Source organism: Eurytemora carolleeae, unplaced genomic scaffold, assembly GCF_000591075.1.
Source record: "Eurytemora carolleeae unplaced genomic scaffold, Eaff_2.0 scaffold2048, whole genome shotgun sequence".
NCBI classification, from domain to species: domain Eukaryota; kingdom Metazoa; phylum Arthropoda; class Copepoda; order Calanoida; family Temoridae; genus Eurytemora; species Eurytemora carolleeae.
The window spans coordinates 17,541-36,813 of NW_019397938.1; the positions used below are offsets into that span (position 1 = coordinate 17,541).

The window sequence follows — 19,273 nt, forward strand, 5'->3', positions numbered from 1 at the left end:
TTCTCATCAATTATAAAAATTGAAAATTAAATTGCAAAACATTCTTTATGTAATTTTCAGTTAGAAAAATGAGAATATTTAATTGTATTTGACTGTGGGAAAGATGGCATTTCATGTTTATCTTTTATATCATAGAAGTCAAGAGAAGCTGTCAATTAAAAAAAGCTTCTCTTTAATTATTTATAAACTTGTACACTTGTTACACGAAAAACGCTTGTTATCACTCGAAATAAAATAAAATCTTGAATAATAATTTTGTTGTATTGACATATTCGTCAACCATCTACCCTGGAGTTTTTTTTATCCTCTCTAGGGGTTAAAAAGATAAAGAGGGGTATTTTTATTAACAGATATCTCTCTGACTTTTGAATTTATTATTGTTTATTTGGAATATAACCGAGTTTTGAATAAATGGTTCATCATGCAATACATTACCAACATAACATTTAAATTTTTTTATTTTACTAAAAAAAAATAAAAAAAAATTGGCATGCACAATTCACAACATTACCCTTTCACCCCTTCTGAGGAGGATAACGTTGGTTTTTTTCTTAATAGTTGTTAAACTCTTCCAAGCAAAAGTATGAAAGAAACTTTTGCAGAAAAGTTAAAATTTGAAATTGTTTTAGCTAGGATAGCAAGGATTTAGCTAGGATAGCAAGGATTTCTCGTTTATTGTTTATTAGTCGATCAGAGGTTTATAAGACTCTGCTTTAAAATTGGATATTTTGGGATCACTAGAACTCACGTTCACGGCCAGTCGTAGAACATTTGAATTTCCGAGCCGATTCAACCTTTCCGGTCCCAGCTTGTACTGTACCTAGCTCTATGGACAGGACTAGCCGGTAAAATAAGGTTGACGCGGTCAGACTTTATGCTTCAAATAGGTTCAATTTACTTTTAATAAAGGGGCAGAGGTGCGTGCGTTAACAGTGGCTCTATAAGATGCCATTGACGCGTTTATTCTTTTATTTTCGTTATCAAAATTTCTTTAATTACATTTTGCAGATCGAATAAAAATATCCAGATTTTGTCAAGACATGGTTTGAGGCTTGAATAGAAGATTTTATGAATTTCATCAACTCCACTAGCCTTTGAAATATAATTCAACTTCTTGAAAGGTTAAGTCTTTGGACAAAGACAAAAATATAAAAAAAACCCAGAAACTTAGATCTTTCAGAGGTGTTCAGTGACGCGGCTCAAATATGGTTGGTTACACTTAAAATTATTTTCAATGTTTCAAGATTTTAACCGGCGCTCAATTGAAACCAGTTTATGGCGGATTTGAGACGCGGGTCAAATTCATTAAATTCGGACTCAGAATTGTTAATAATTTATCGCCGTTAGCGCGAGCAGAATAGGATTAATATATTAGTCTTTTGAATGAATACACGGAAGTTTTGATCAGAATTATTACTTTTTAAAAGAATTGACACAATAAATAATATTTGACAGAATTGACATAGTAAATAATATTTGAAAGAAAGTTCAACCATTACTAGCAAAATTGTAATGCAAGGAAAGTTAATTGCAGTTGCGTATACTCGTACCTATTGAAACCAGTTCTCTCTGGGCGGAATTTGTAAACAAGAATAGATGCATCAGTGTTCGTTTAGTATCCGAGGAGGTTAAAAGCATTTAATTTTGATAATTTTGATAATTGACGTAATAGTTTCCTATGACCAGAATATTTCATTGATTATTTAAGTTAAAGATGGATCCCATGTAAGGCTGTGACATTCGTCTTGTGTTTACATTACCGCCCAGAGACAGTACACTTCAGTACAAAAGATGCGTGCACCTCTGAAATAACTTTCTTTGCATTACAACCTTCAGTTGGCCATTTGAAAAGGTTCTTTGTTTTGGTGCATACTCCCTAAGCTATGTTTTGGTGCATACTCCCTAAGCTATGTTTTAGTGCATACTCCCTAAGCTATGTTTTGGTGCATAATCCCTAAGCTATTTTTTGATGCATACTCCCTAAGCTGTGTTTTGGAGCATACTCCGACCCTAAGCTATGTTTTGGTGCATACTCCCTAAGCTATGTTTTGGTGCATACTCCCTAAGCTATTTTTGGTGCATACTCCCTAAGCTATGTTTTGGTGCATACTCCCTTAGCCATTTTTTGGTGCATACTCCCTTAGCAATGTTTTGTGCACAATTAATCTTGACTATATTGTTTAAATGTATCCCTGCAAGCTGTCAGCTCTTCTTTCAGTACACTAAATCCTTGCTTAGTAGAGAAAGCAAGTTTCTATATTTTCTATTCCTGAATCCTGGCTAGGGATGGGAAAATATTCCTTAATCCTGGCTAGGGATGGAATAATATTCCTAAATCCTGGCTAGGGATGGGCAAATATTCCTAAATCCTGATTAGGAATGGGAAAATATTCCTGAATTCTGACTAGGGATGGGAAAACATTCCTGAATCCTGGCTAGGGATGGGAAAATATTCCTGAATCCTGGCTAGGGATGGGAAAATATTCCTGAATCTTGGCTAGGCATGGGAAAATATTCCTGAATCCTGGTTAGGCATGGGAAAATATTCCTGAATCCTGCCTAGGGATGGGAGAATATTCCTGAATCCTGGGAGATATTCCTGAATCCTGGCTAGGAATGGGAAAATATTCCTGAATCCTGACTAGGGATGGGAAAATATTCCTGAATCTTGCAAAGCTAGGGGGGAAATATTCCTGAATCTTGGCTAGGGATGAGAAAATAATCCTGAATCTTGGCTAGGGATGGGAAAATATTCCTGAATCCTGGCTAGGGATGGGAAAATATTCCTGAATTCTGGCTAGGGATGGGAAATATTCCTGAATACTGGCTTGGGATGGGAAAATATTCCTGAATCCTAGCTAGGGACGGGAAAATATTCCTGAATCCTGGCTAAGGATGGGAAAATATTCCTGAATCCTGGCTAGGGATGGGAAAATATTCCTGAATCCTGGCTAGGGATGGAATAATATTCCTGAATCCTGGCTAGAGATGGGAAAACATTCCTGAATCCTAGCTAGGGACGGGAAAATATTCCTGAATTCTGGCTAGGGATGGGAAAATATTCCTGAATCCTGACTAGGGATGGGAAAATATTCCTGAATTCTGGTTAGGGATGAGAAAATATTCCTGAATCCTGACTAGGGATGGGAAAATATTCCTGAATCCTGGCTAGGGATGGGAAAATATTCCTGAATCCTGCCTAGGGATGGCAAAATATTCCTGAATTCTGGTTAGGGATGATATGAGAAAATATTCCTGAATCCTGACTAGGGATGAGAAAATATTCCTGAATCCTGGCTAGGGATGACAAGACTTCCGTTGTCAAACGAATTTTTAACGGAATATGCCACCAACTGGCAGTTTTTAAAGATTTACGGAAAATTCCAACATCAAACAAAACTTTTTGAAGATACATATTAATAATAACCTGTTATTAAACAGAAAGAACAATCAATTTGCTTTCAAAAAAAGATTAAAAAAGTGATTTTTTATTAAAGATTAAAACATTTAGTTAATAATAAAAGGCTTATTAAAATCTAAAATTTAATGGAAAACTCCATTAAAACGAAATATCATAAAGTTAATGAATAGAATTAAAAGGGACTGTACGCTTAATTTCAAGTGATGCTTCATGAAAAGATGACAATGCCCGATTCACAATGATATCCTTCAAATCGTTGTCTGATCAAGTTTGAATTTTCAATTTCGGTTTCTCGATTGCAGTTAAAAATATAATAATTTTTAGAATTAACCAATTTTAAACATAGGAAAACGACATTGTTGATAAAAAAGGTTTCAAGGGTAGAGTTGTGAATAGAAAATTAAGCATTCTTTGCTTGGAAGATCACCTGAAATAAACTCTAACTATCCCTTTAATCGGTTGACCGGCCGTTTAATCTATGAACGAATTAAAATAAGTACAAACGTTGTTAAGCTAAGCCCTGAACCCTCTTATTCTGGTTTTTTTTATATTTTTTCATTCTCAATCTTAATTTCTAATTGGAACGAACAGAAGTGTTTAACCTATTGACATTTAAACCTATTAAAGCTGCAATGGGGGGAGGGGGAGGGGGAGGGGAGAGGGCTAACTCTCAAATTAGAAAAACAAAAGAATGCAGATTCAAAATTTTTACCCACGGCCAAAGTGTGAGTGTAATTTATTGATAAAGCTTTAATGGATACGATTTTAACATTTATTTTCCACATAAGTTTATTGAATGTTTTCAACAAAAAATCTAGTTTCTTTTTAACTTAAAAAAGATGTCTCGATTGCCGAAATAGTTTTTAATTGAGAGTCAAAAAAAATGTCAACATTTACTAATTCTTCAATTTAATGCCTTTAACAAGGAGTATAAGAAGACATGCCCTCAAAATGAAATGTAAGAATAAGCTGCTATCAACATATTTTTGTTTAATCTACAAAAAAAAATATTTATTAAAAAGATATTTCAGGATTAAGTACAAAGTGTAGATTTATTTATATTTAAGAAGAATATTAGGTTTTTATATTAAGTCCCTTTTGACCTTAAAAAAATAAAAAAGTGTAAACTTCTTTCAAATTTACAAATATTATACGCAGTATTACAATTCCTATGTAGTTTAAATATTATCATTTTTATTTTTATTTTTTAATATACGATCCCTAAGATATCGATCGATGAGCACTACCTTTAAAACGTAAAATAAACTTTCAAAGAGGTCAATGTGAATAAAATCATCAATATCAAAATCTTCAAAGTAAAATAATCTATGAAAAAATCTTTTATATGTCTGCTAAAGCTGGCCAAACGGCTGGACCGAGTTGGCTGAACCATGGGTTCCCATGGGGTAACATAGGCTAAAAATTTGTATTTTATTTTTAAACCGTAATTTTTTTTCAAAAAATCTAATTTTTTAAATTAAAATTGGATTTCTTTTTAAATCCACGGGCAACGCCGGTCACTACAGCTAGTTTTTAATATAACTCTTTTTTCTGAAATGAGTTTCAGATGTTATACTTTTGACAGCAATATGCTTTTTCTGCTCTGAACAGATATTAGAGATATATTGAATGCCGAATATACGATATATTTAGGAATGTAAAAGAATTCTTTGGATACGTAATAATACAAAACCTATAAAAATAAACTAAATTCAAAAATGTAATGTTTTAGGTGAAAAGAGAATTTTCTTTCAATTGTAAAACCTTGACCCCTGAACGGGTATTATATGTCAGAGGCAGTTAGATTGCAGTCAAAAACCGTTTGTAAGAAAATAGCATGTCGTGCCGGTACAACTTTAGGCCTACTAAAGCTGATTAGCAGTCTGAATAGTGTAACAATTTGTAATATAAATATTTTCTAGTTGATTAAATGCTTTAAAAAATCTTATCATGGACTGCTAATAAAAATATCAATAGCTTGTTTGTTTTTCAGAAAAATAATCTGATTTAAGCCAATAAAGTTTTTTAAGAAATCAAATAAAAGATAAACAAATTTAATTGGTTCAAAACATTGACACTGTACTCTGACGTACACAAATTTAAAGTTATACACATTTGAGATACCAGATCGACTTTCAGGGAGATAGAGCAAGTTGTACAAATACAAGCAGGCTATAGACGGGAAAGTACACCACATGAATTTTGACCTGTGATAGATAGGAAAAAAGTTTAATCTATATAGATCAACATAGCATACTTGGATTTATTGCTGTATGAATTTGCAACATAGTATGATGATATAGTACAAGTGCCGTATAATGTCGATCTTAGATTAGTAGCGATCAAAAGCGCGTTTTGTTATCGCATTAAGCCTATACCCCCTTTCATTTTTCGCGAACACTCCCTTTAAATAACGTAGAACGTACTGCAAATTTTACGTAATATCGTATAACTCGATATTTATCATTTACCCACTCAACTTTAGATTATTTAAACTAAGCTAAGAACATTCCCGTGGATCTCCCGAGTTCCCCAATTAAAATGTGAGGCTAATAGGTCCAATGGGTTCCTGAGTTGGGACAAACAAACAAACAAACACCCCAAAAGACAGACAAACAAACAAAATAATATTGATTTTTCTAGCGATCATTAGTCATTTCTCCAACTTTTTATAACTTTGAATACAGGATTAAGCATTGATAAAATATGGGATTTAAGTTTTAAATTTGTTTATAAACTTTTCTCTAATTTAATTAAAGTTTAAAAATTTAAATAATTTTTGAGACAATTTTTCGATAAAACATCCCCTCACACTTGAATCACAATGCAATCTAATTTTGTAGTGAAAGATGAGTTTATAATACAAAATAAACCATTTTTTCTACAAACTTTTTTCTTTTTAATTGCCTTCACTTACTTTCTATAATTAACATATTTGAGACTAAAATATTAATTTTTTTGACTCAAAGGCGAGTTGATCAATTTTGCAAGAGAAAATTTTAGTTTGACAAAATTAAAAAAGTATTTATTGGTTTGAAGAAAATGTATTATGCTTGGCTTTGTTACCGAGCATTAGCACTAAACATACTGCTAAAAAACCATTAGTATATGGCCATTAAAGTTGTATTTAACCTTCCTAGAGCAACCCATAGATATTTTATTGAACCAATGTCGGAAAACCCCATAACTTAAAGACCATGCTGTGTTCGCGATTTGTATCATTCTTTCATAGTTTACAGAAAAGTAACAAAATCTCTATCCGATTTGCTTTCAAATGCTTTTCACAACTATTTAATGACAAAAATATTCACAACATTGAACAAGATTGTAATTGTTATCTCAGTGATCTAACAAAACTGTCAGTAAAAAGTAATTTAACTTTTGCAGAAGTTTCTGATGAGAATTATTGGAAAATTCCTTTTTAAAGGAATTGCTAATCTGTTAGATCAAATGAAATTGGAAGTCCCGATTTTGAAAGAGATAAACTGTCCCAAACAATTAACCACTTTTGCTGTTACTAGTTTTTATTTTGTATGACATATATATTTATCAATGTTTTGTAGTCTGAATTATGTGTTCGAAATAAACATATTATAATAATAATAAATCTCTTGTTTTGAATATTTTTGGTCCGTTGTTTTGCATACATTTTTGCATACATTTCCGTTCATGGTCAAAATTTGGCAAAGTTAGTTCTTAAGAACCAATTCATGGGAATTTCCTGGGAACTATTACCAAGATTTCTCAAGAATTAATCATATTGACGTATTCTCAGCATATTCCTGAGTAAATTCACTAACCAGGACTTAAGCCCCAATAGTAGTGAATAACTTAACAACTATATTTATTGACCCTCCAACTTTTTTTAAGTTAAACTTCTTAAGTCTTAACGTTATAGTCTTTTTTCATCTTATTGAAGTTATCATGTATTTTGTTTATTCAGACAACTGAAAAATTCCAGAGAAATTCTCGGAAATTTCTCGAGACTTTGTCTTTGATTCAGTTCCCCAAAAAATTCGTAAAATTGGTGACCAAGTCCTGAGAATTTCTAAGGAATTTCCGGAGAAATATTCGGGAAATATGCTTAGGAAAAATTCCAGAGAAATTCTTATGAATTTCCAGACAAATAATCTAGAAAATTTCTCAGGAATTTCTTGGGAAAAATTCCGGAGAAAATCTCAGGAATTTCTCGAAAGTAATTTTCAAAACTCTGATTCCTTAAAAATCTCTTAAATTGGGGACCAATTCCGGAGAATTTCTCAAGAATTTCCGAGGAATCAGTCACAAGTACTTGTTCTTGAGAAATTCCCCGGGTATTCCTTAAATCAAGTCACCAAAACTGGAGAACTTGGAGAAATTCCTCACTTTTGTTACCTGGGAACATCAAGTTTGAAACCAACTTAATACACAACAATATTTGAACCCATTGCCTAATTCCTCAAGCATACTGCATAAATGTTTTTTTTGCAAAAAACAATTCCTTATTTATTGGATTTTCATTGCCTTATGTTATAGATTCACCAAAAGTCATTACACGATTACACTAATTGAATATATTCGCAATGGTTAAACATAAAATTTAACTTATCTCATGCCATTTGCCTTTTTAGCGGAGTTTTCCGGAGTTCTCCTCAAAGGAATAGTAAAGTAACTTTATGCGTTTCTAATTTCAAGAATTTTTGAGAAGAATTCTTATATTGAACGGTGTCTGTTTTTTCTAATTATAACATTTTTATCAGTATTTTTGTTTACGGGTTTCAGTATTTTCCTTTCCTGTCCTTATCTGTCATTTCCTGCCATTTTCTGTTCCTTTCCTGCCCTTAGCTGTCCTTTCCTGTCCTTATCTGTCCTTTCCTGCCCTTATCTGTACTTTTCTGCCCTTATCTGTTCTTTTCTGCCCTTATCTGTCGTTTCCTGCCCTTTTCTGTTCCTTTCCTGTCCTTTCCTGCCCTTATATTTCCTTTCCGGTCTTTATCTGTCCTTTCCTGCCATTTTCTGTTACTTTCCCATCCTTATCTGTCCTTTCCTGCCCTTTTCTGCTACTTTCCTTTCCTTAACTGTTGTCATTTTCTTTCCCTATCTGTCATTTTCTTTTTCCTTTCTATCCTTTTCTATTCCTTGCGGCTCTTTTCTATTTCCTTTTCTATTACCCTTCTTAGCCTTTTCTCATCACTGTTAAACCTTTATACCTTTGCTTTTCTAATATCCTTCCTGTCTACATTATATTATACCCTTCCTAGCCTTTTCTCATCACTGTTAAACCTTTATACCTTAGCTTTTCTAATATCCTTCCTGTCTACATTATATTACCCTTCCTAGCCTTTTCTCATCACTGTTAAACCTTTATACCTTAGCTTTTCTAATATCCTTCCTGTCTACATTATATTACCCTTCCTAGCCTTTTCTCATCACTGTTTAACCTTTATACCTTTGCTATTATAATATTATATTGTATTGTACTGTATTGTATTGTATTGTATTGTACTGCATTGTTAAACCTTTATACCATTACTTGAGATGAACTAAATGTTTTCTAAACTTTGCTAAAGTTTAAAGGACAAATCATTTTTGTGTTACATTTGATCTACAACACTGTGCAACGAATGTAAGCCAGGAAAATGTTTTAGAGTCTTAGATAAATGTCAAGCAATATTATTTCACAAATTAATATATTTTATAAATGTTTTATTTTATTGAATTGTATTGCATTGTGTTTTATTGTATTGTATTGTAATGTATTGTATTGTATTGTATTGTATTGTATTGTATTGTATTGTATTGTATTGTATTGTATTGTATTGTATTGTATTGTATTGTATTGTATTGTGTTGTATTATATAATATTGTATATTGTACTAAACTGTATTGTTTTGTATTATCTTGTATTGAATTGTATTTCATTGTATTGTACTGTATTTTATTGTATTGTATTGTATTGTATTGTATTGTATTGTATTGTATTGTATTGAATTGTATTGTATTGTACTACATTGTATTGTATTGTATTGTATTGTATTGTATTGTATTGTATTGTATTGTATTGTAGTGTATTGTATTGTATTGTATTGTATTGTATTGTATTGTATTGTATTGTATTGTTTTGTACTGTATTGTATTGTATTTTATTGTATTGTATTGTACTGTATTGTATTGTATTGTACTGTATTGTATTGTATTTTATTGTATTGTACTGCACTGTATTGTATTGTATTGTACCGTATTGTATTGCATTGGATAGTACTGTATTGTATTTTACTGTATTGTAGTGTATTGTATTTTATTGTATTGTACTGTATTGTATTGAATAAAAATGCTGCACTATAAACGCTTGAGTTAAAAAGAAACTGAGGACTAGTTGACCGGCCCTTCAGAGAAAGATAGAGAAAGAAATTGTGCCCAAACAAACATACAAGCACTTCCCACTTACGGACACAAACCTGCTTATTCAGCTGAGAGTAGAACACTCGGTAGAAAAGAAGAGAAACGGTTCAGTTCTGGAAAAACTGCTATTTTGCGTATTTTCTGCTTAACATTTTACAATTGCGGAATTTGCTCCTGTATTTTTTTGTTAATATTTTTTTAATTAGTTTTTTTTCATTTGGTAAAGGTATTTCTTATTATTTAAAGAATACATTATTAGGTGTAAAAAGATATCCAATTATCTACATACACACTCATAAAAAAAAACACATTATAAAAAGACATAATTTACCCCTATTTCTTTACGAAACTTATTATATATTGAGTTTTGTAAGGTAAAATTACTTAAATAATTTAAAATTATTTATAACCTCCTAACTGAGATCATAATAATTTGGATTATATATTTTAGACATTACGTAAAAATGTGTTTTTTGTTAATACTGAAAATTATTATTATCTAATAATACGATTATCTATTAATATTTTTATCTATATGATGTTATTATGTATTAATATTATTATATTTAAAAGCTATTATCTATTAAACCTATCCCAATTGGGCTATTTTTGTCAAATATAGATAGAGAGGGGGACTTTTTCAGAATAATAATAAGGAAGATATCACGTCCTTTTCCTCTTTTTTAGAGAACCGCATTAGAAAATGGTCAATTTTTAGATTGAAAAACAGAAATATCTCCATTTCATTTGACTTGAACAAAAGGTTTAAACGTTTTAAACTCATTTTCCGCTCAATTTACCTTATGATTTTAAGACAGGGTTATATGATACATGTCTGCTCATTAAAAAATTAGACGAATAATTAAACAAACATTGTACAAAAAAAGGTGCTGATACAAATTAGAATAAGCAAACAGTAAATGGTTTGTTTATGAAGAATCAAGACACTGATCAGAATGCTCGGATGTCAAGACTACTGATCTGTTCAGCTTATCCAGGCACAATCATCTCGTTCCACCATGTATAGAGCGTTGGCCTGGATAAGGTTTAACAAGAACATGCTTGGATCTAAAGAGTGGCTTGGGTTTGGCATGCAGCTGAAGCTTGACTTTTGGCATGGCTTTATTTCCAACAGCTAGATCTTGCTTACAGCAAGGATAGTGGTTGTTATCCGCCCTACTACTAACACAGACTACAGACAAACAGGGTGTCTCTAAAAAAAGTGTTTAAGCTTTTGAGCCTACTAAATTATAGTTTAAATGTGCTAAAAAGTACCTATAGCAGGTACAAAGTAGATAAATAGAAGGGTCTTCAATAAAACTTTTTTTTTAAAACCCCGTGTTAACCTTTTAAAGCGGACATTATATTCGAAAATGTGCTATGTCTTCTTGAATTCTAGTTGATATCTTGATCTTTATTTTAGATCTTGGTTTTTAGAGGAGATCTTGGTTTCTATTCGATATTTTGGTTTCTAGTTGAGATCATGGTCTCTTGATTAGATCTTGGTTTCTTATTGATATCTTGGTCTCTCTTTGATATCTTAGTTTCTTGTTGATATCTTGGTCTCTTGTTGAGATCTTAGTTTCTAGTTGAGATATTGGTTTCTAGACGAGATAATATCTTGGTTTCTAGACGTGATAATATCTTGGTTTCTAGTTAAGATCTTGGTATCTAGTTGAGATCTCATGGTTTCTAGATTAAATCTTGGTTTCTAGTTGATATCTTGGTATCTAGTTGATATCTTGGTATCTAATTGATATCTTGGAATCTAGTTGAGATCTTGGTTTCTATATGAGATCTTGGTTTCTATATGAGATCTTGGTATCTTGTTGAGATCTTGGTATCTTGTTGAGATCTTGGTTTTTAGATAAGATCTTGGTATCTTGTTGAAATCTTGGTTTCTGGATGATATTATTGAAAGATCCGGGTTCAGATAGATCCTCTGGATGGATTTCTCTCTACACTCTCCTCTCATCATAGTGTCTTCTCAGTTCGGATTCAACAGGTAAGCCAATCTGTCCTACACGTGTGTATAACCTCTGTATAGAGGGGGGGAGGGGTTGCAGCCTGGTGTCATAAACATTTGATAGTTCTTAGTTTGAAATATCAAAGATTTACATCATCAATCAAGTTGCCAGGATTTTTTTGTGGAGAGAGCTCGATTTCTATAGATATCATTATTTGGTCATTCGGTCCCTTGAATAATCTTAACATATCAATTGAAAAAAGTCGAAGTTTAAAAAAATCAAATTGGAAATCGAAAGTCACAGCTTGTCGTGGAACATTCTGAACTTTTTTTCCGAAAAAATTGGAATCTTTCATTTTTATTTTGACAATCTCTAAATGCAATCTAAATGGTTTATCTTAAAAGTGTGGAAGTCGTTTTGCAGTTTTGAACCATAGATATAAAATGTGCATAAATAAATAAAATGTGCATTAAATTAGATCTTATAAAGGAAAATATATGTCAGAACAATTTCTACATCTTTAAGCTCTAATTCTCTTCAGATGAAAAAGAATACAATTCCCTAAATGTTTTTAAATATAAATTGAAATTTTTCTTTTTCATTTCTCTTTACATTAAAATTGATAAAGTAGCGTACTTCAAAACTTTTAATGTAATTGTTTTTTCTCTACTTTGTTTTGAGGACAATGTTTAATCCAACGTACTTTCATAGTTTTTTGAGACCTCCCTACCGGGGTGTAATATTTCAAAAAAGTTGGACTACTGACTTGTATCATATTTCAGTTTTAAGGGCATAATTATGTGGGGGGNGGGTATGAATGACATACGTAGAATCTATTTAATAATTGACTTTGGTTAATCAGTTTAACAAATATTTTACGAAACTTAATTTTTAAATTGGTTTTGATCTTAGGGAAGGTCGTCTTTCTGTATTTAATATTTTTTTACGAAATCAATTCAGGATTGCACAGTGTTAACAAAGTTTTTATAGAGTAACACTATTTATTAAGATCTGGCCAATTTTAAGATATTGCTTTGAGCCCAGGGAGTAAGGAACAGAAGGGAGATATAACTGACGCGGGTCGCCCTACCATATGATTATACATGCCTTGCAGACGGGTAAGAAACATTTGGCTGATGTACAATTACCGCGTATACGATAGCCTATTCTGAATATTTCTTATTCAAATGGAGTACCTGTCTGCAAAGCATGTATAATCATATGGTAGGGCGAACCGCGTCAGTTATATCTCCCTTCTATTTCTTACTCCCTGTTTGAGCCTTGTTGCTAGCTACAGTTTTAAAAGAGTACTTGGCTAAATTTAACAATATTTTTCTACGACAAATTCTTCATATTTTCACTTGATGGCCGATAGAATTCGAATAAAAGAATATAACTCATAAAATATACGATTTACTTGAAAGACCTAAACACACAAACTATAGTATTCTAATACTCACATATTTGCAACCTGATGTCGTAGAATATTGGGATCACTAATTATTTGATTGTTGACAGAGCAAACAGTTGAAGCGTGAAACTTAAAAAGTTTACAGTACATATTATAAGGTTGCAATGAAATATCGATTTAAAAAAAAGGTTCAGATTATTCAGTTCTTGGTTAATGTTACAAATAATATTCATTTGAGAAATTGGTTCTCTGTCTGTGTATGACAGCTTTTTACAAAGCTTGGTAAAAAATGATTATTAAAATCATCTAAAAATGATCATTTAAATCAAAAATGCCAGAAACTCACTTTATAAAGATGAAAGTTTTAGAAAACATGTTTTCATACAAAAGTGCAGTTTATAATCACTTTAAACAAAAATTTCTCTGTATTGGAATGTCGACGAAATTTCAAATGACTCAAAATTTTAGATGATTCACAACAGCACCCTCAAGCCCTTTTTCAGAATAATAATAAGGAAGATATCACGTCCTTTTCCTCTTTTTTAGAGAACCGCATTAGAAAATGGTCAATTTTTAGATTGAAAAACAGAAATATCTCCATTTCATTTGACTTGAACAAAAGGTTTAAACGTTTTAAACTCATTTTCCGCTCAATTTACACAGTCCCTTGAATTTACTCATTTTCCGCTCAATTTACGTGATCAGTCCCTTGAATTTACTCATTTTACCCTCAATTTACGTGAGCAGTCCCTAGAATTTACTCATTTTCCGCTCAATTTACGTGAGCAGTCCCTTGTATTTACTCATTTTCCGCTCAATTTGAAATTATTATACAACTTCCATATTTCAATGTAAAAGTTTCAGATAAAGTAAATACAGGGGTGGCTGGATCTTAGCTACCTCTCCGCGTGTATTAGCCTTAGTGTACACTCATGGGATAGTTTACTGATAAATGATATTAAGAGATTATGGCCTAATCATAATGTACAAACATCAAATATGCAGTACGCTTTCGGAGTACAAGTGTATGGGGAGGTTTTGTATCTTGAATTTTACTCAGTTTTCTCAGAGCAGTTTGTTAACGATGCACACTGTTCACCAGATTAACCGTCAGGTTGAACTTCTCCCCACTCTGGATTTTTTTGTCTAACTATCATCTAACATGCTAGTAGAAATAATTCTAGGTATTAAACAAATCCGAATCAAGTTTTAAAAGAGTAAAAATTGGTTAAAAAGTATAATTTAAAATTATCAATTCTTTCATCAAAAACAATGGAAAAAAGAAAAAACTCCGCAAAAAATGTGTGTGAAAATCCGCGAAATTCGCTTTTTGTACTGTCATTCTGTAATCATGAATAAGAATTTTAACAAGTCTACTTGCGCTGTTTGCTTTGAAGTTAAGGGAGAACACTCCAAAACTCTTAATAAGATAACAAAAGGAATAGAGGAGAAGATAGTAACTTTTATTTGGCCTGCCTACAACCTGGGGATTGGTGTTTGTCCATCAGTTATATGTTCAAACTGTCGAAGAAATCTGTTCTGTTTGGAGAAGGGCTCAACCGAATACTTATCAAAATGGATAGAAAAAGTATCAAAGGTATCTATTATCATAAATTTAGTATTAAATATACAGTCTAGATCATAGTTAGGTTAAGAATATGAAACTTTGAGACAAATATTTATCAAAAAGATGATTTTTTTTTTATTTTTGTATGGTCATGTAGATTGAAAGAGGAAGTATCAGGAGAACTTCAAAGCTTGATTTGATTGCTAATGTACCTGAATCTGAAGAAAAAGACTGCTTTAATCATAGAAGACTCTGCAATTTATGTTTAACCCACTTAGGAAAGACTTATTTGAAAGACTTATTTGTGCAGACCTACAAAACACAAAAAAGATTGTTTCTTGTTTTGCACACATAAAGGTGAATCAAAAACTTTTTGATTATTAAAGAAATTGTTAATGTTTTTTCGAGTGGACCTTCATTTAAAGAGTGGCATGTGTCCGATTCACAACAGTACTCTTAAAAATTTTGTCCAATCAAGAATGTATATCCAAATTTTTTTTTTTTAAATTAACTTTTTTCTATTTGGGGTTCTCTATAAAAGTGACTTGTTCATTTCACTCACAAAATTAATGGTGTTTAATGTTTAGAATTAAGCACTTTTCAAGCTAGAGAAGCGACAATATCTTCAAAATCAAACATTATTGATCAGAAAAAGGGTCAAAGTGTACCTTTGTGAATCAAAAATTCTCCTTTTATTATTTTTTTTAATGAAGGGTCAGACTAAATTACAGTTACAGCCAGCCCCTTTTAGGAATTGCTCGTTTGTTTTAAACTTTTTGACTTTTTTGAAATATGCGTTTTGTTTAAATGGAATATTTACCACCAATAGTATGATAATAAGTTATTTTACCAGGAAAGGGGTTAGAACACAACTGTGTAAAGAGTCAAGCTGTTTCAAACATTATCGGATTAGCGTTATCTTTGGAGCATCCATCCCCTGAGCAAGTAGCTGCTGGGATCATCAAGATAGCCCTGTTGGCAAATAATATTTTGTTAGCTTTGGGAGTTAAGTAAACATTAAAGTTTGAAAATATTCTGGAAAATGTATGCCCAATACAATTCTGTATATTTCCATCTAAAAAGTAATATCGTCTGATGATGCTTGTCTATGTTTGTGAGTTTATCAAATATTAATAAATGACATTATAATCCTGTATTGTAGATTATAAAGGCCAAACATTTTTTTGGGAGTGGGGGGGGGTGGAGATTGGAATTAGCGCCCTACCATCAGACAATTTCTGGGCCAAGCGCTGAGGCCTCTTAAATATTAAATGATAATTTTAGTTGATTAATTGTCGCTTCTGACTTTTAATTTTTGTAACTGTATTAGCCTGTTCTAGCCACAGCACTCCGCCCAGAAGCAATCTTAATCCCCCCTCAAAAAAAAAAATTGTAAGAATGAGAGAGACAGCGCATTAATCAACATTTAAGAAGCCGCAGACGATATCTTCCTTTTTTTCCATTTAGATAGTGGCATTTCCGATTTACAACGGTACCCTGACGTGCTTTGTAATGACAAGAATGAGTAACAAGAATGAATAGCAAGAATGAATAACATGAATGAATAACAAGAATGAATAACAAGAATGAATAACAAGAATGAATAACAAGAATGAATAAAAAAATGAATGAGAAATCCGCATTTATTTCTTAAAATTTCATTATTGTTAGTAGTGATTTCTAAAGCTACTTGCGCATTTCCGATGCGAGAAATATAGGAGATATTATCAGAATTAAACACAAATAACAAACAATATTGTCAATTTTCTTATTATATAATGATCGATGATTGTTTTTAATATTTAGGATTAATGGGAAATATAATATGGACGATCTTTTTCTCTCTGATAGTTATCTGCTCGATCGTAGGAAACATTGCTGTGCTCTGGGTGATAATAGGTAATAATAACACATTTTTTACATTTTAAATTTTTCTATTTATCCTGTCTTAATGTTGTTATCTTTACCGCACCATCATATTGCCTATTTCAAAATTATATGTTACTAAGCTGCGCCCATCTTCTGTTTCAGTTGTAAAATTTTTCTTTGTATACGATGTAAGAAAATTTTTAAAAATTCGCGGATTTTAACAAAAATTTTCGTGGATTTTCTAAATTTTATAATAATCAAATTTTGCTGGAGGTAAATTTTTGAAATTTTGATCATTCATAAACCTTCCCCGGGTTCACGCAAGATTTGGTCCCGATCGGTTCAGCCGTTTTGACGTTTATTGGATACAAACAAACAAACATGTACAACAAAATGGTGGTTTTACACTTTTTAAACTTAATTCCATTCAAGGATTTTATGCAAGGAAAGTTATTTCAGAGGTGTGCGCATCTTTTGTACTGCAGTGTACTGTCACTGGGTGGTAATATAAACACAAGACGTATGTCGAAGCCTGACATGGGATCCATCTTTCACATAAAAAAATCAATGAAATATTCTGGTCATAGGAAACTATTATGTGAATTATCAAAATTACTAAAATTCAATGCTTTTAACCTCCTCGGATACTAAAAGAACACTGATGCATCTATTCTTGTTTACAAATTCCGCATAGAGAGAACTGGTTTCAATATGTGCGCAGAATATACGCAACTGCAATTAACTTTCCTTACATTACAACCTTGATTCCACTTTATACTTAATTCTATTCTCTTTGACTTTATATCAGTCTGTGCTTTATCTGTTCAATGTTCAATATCATACAGTGCATGATATTCTCAATACCACACAGAACACGACATGTTCAATATCATACATGTTACAGTGCACACATTCTCAATACCATACAAAAGACGACATGCACACAATACAATACACAGCCCGACAGGCTTAAAACCATACAGTGCACGATATGCTCATTATTATTTAGAGAACGACATTATTGATATTATTCAAATCACGACACGCTAAATACAAAAAAAGACATGCTTAATATCTTACTTGTATCACGACATGGTCAATACCACAGAAATGAAAACATGCTCCATACCATACACAGTTAAGGACATGTATAATTGTTAACACAAATTCAAAATATAAGGAAGACAATTTTACCGACTCAGATGCCGTTGACTATTTTCAAGACGTGTGAATCTATTTCCGCTGATCCACCCACATGTCATCCTTGCTCCTTCGTTCCCCGTGCTGCCCTCANCTGGTAACAGCTCCGACACAGGGAGCCTCTTGACTCCTTCATGCTGATGATGCAGATCCTGAACTAACAGCAGGCGTGCTTATACCTCTGATGTCCCTATTAACTTCTTGAGAAGCTCACTTAGGAAACATATACCCGGCTCCGACCAAAGTTTCCGCTATCTCGAGTTGCATTGCCTTAGTTCCATTGATAAGCCCTGTTGTTCCAGTTCCTGTTGATCTGCTCCACCAACATGAAGCTCTACAACACTCCCATGAAGTGCCCACAAATATCCATCATTAATTCCTTTGTTAATTTCTAAATCAACCAATTTTAACTCCGTCTTAAGCAAATATTTCAAAACTTTCGTTTTTTTAAATAAATGTTAGAAATATCCATTTCAGATATCTTTGTTTATTATATTGACTTTTAAAGTCAACAATAATATGCATGTCACTATCTATGTCATTTATTGTATAACTGCCCGTACATTATGTGCTTTATAATGTACTGTAAACTGTACACACTCCTTTACGGTATACCTACACTGTTCACTGTGCCCTAAGCCCGAAATTTAAAAGAGAATCGTTGAACGAAACCCCCGAGTTTCCTTTTGGGGTGTGCATTTGTGTAGATTTTGTTTTAAGAGATTAGAAAAAATGAAGAATATAAACAAACTGAATTAAATAATATTTAATAACAAAAAAATGTAGAACTAATATCTATTTTTTTACTCTACAGAGGTTTGGTCCATCACCATCACTGAATTTTAAGCAAAGATATTGAAATTCACAAAACTGCCTTACCCCAAACATGAAACCCGGGGTTTAAAGATGGTTTTAATAACGATACCCTGTCTTAAGTTTTGGACTCTGAGCCCGAAATTTAAAAGAGCATTATTAACCGAAACTCAAGAGTTATCTTATTGGGGTTTTGACATTTGTATAGATTTGATTTAAAAAAATGAAAAAATGGAAAATATGAAGAAACTAAAAAAATAATATTTCATAACAAAAATATTCAAAACTGCCTAACTCTGGTCTTGAAACCCGGGTTTCAAAAATGGTTTTTGCATGGTTTTTGGGCTCTGTACTTTGAACTGTATAATTACGCTCTAATAGGCACCTTCAAACATTTTGTAAAGGACACACTTTTAATAAATGAATTTTTAAAAGACTTATCATAATTTGATGCAATAGATTTTTTTTTTAAATCCGCAAATCTGCAATCTCAAATCTGCAATTTTTCTAACTTTAATCAGATAATAAAATATTTACTCAGAAGCATAAATTCTCCTTTTCTTTGAAAAAAAGTAATTATGTCTTACTTTCATTTATTTCTATTCAAAATCTTAAAATTGTAAAAAATAAAACTTATTTTCGTG

General features: G+C 31.9%; 2 protein-coding genes across 3 annotated transcripts in view; both read left to right on the plus strand.

The window, feature by feature from the left end:
• Window positions 1–11,718: 11,718 nt before the first annotated feature.
• The window catches only part of LOC111716400 (tachykinin-like peptides receptor 86C), a 29,084-nt gene continuing 21,529 nt past the window's right edge, over window positions 11,719–19,273 (plus strand). Inside the window, exons 1-2 of one of the 2 annotated variants that reach the window (XM_023491852.1) lie at window positions 11,719–11,807; window positions 16,554–16,646. In XM_023491852.1, the coding sequence (XP_023347620.1) occupies window positions 16,559–16,646 (88 nt within the window). In that variant the 5' untranslated portion in view covers window positions 11,719–11,807; window positions 16,554–16,558. Of the gene's footprint in view, window positions 11,808–16,507; window positions 16,647–19,273 lie in introns of those variants that run through there. The other variant, XM_023491853.1, reaches the window with a different exon arrangement.
• Window positions 14,272–15,761, plus strand: LOC111716396 (uncharacterized). Its single transcript, XM_023491837.1, has 3 exons — window positions 14,272–14,777; window positions 14,905–15,025; window positions 15,601–15,761. Exons 1-3 carry the CDS (start codon window positions 14,481–14,483, stop codon window positions 15,759–15,761), a joined length of 579 nt encoding a protein of 192 aa, XP_023347605.1. The 5' UTR covers window positions 14,272–14,480.

Bases quoted from the DNA above. Each gene is read 5' to 3' on its own strand.
- LOC111716396 (XM_023491837.1), top strand. From the start codon at position 14,481: ATGTGTGTGAAAATCCGCGAAATTCGCTTTTTGTACTGTCATTCTGTA. The intron at 14,778-14,904 runs GTATCTATTATC...ATGGTCATGTAG, and splicing joins GGATAGAAAAAGTATCAAAG to ATTGAAAGAGGAAGTATCAG. The intron at 15,026-15,600 runs GAAAGACTTATT...TTATTTTACCAG, and splicing joins TTTATGTTTAACCCACTTAG to GAAAGGGGTTAGAACACAAC.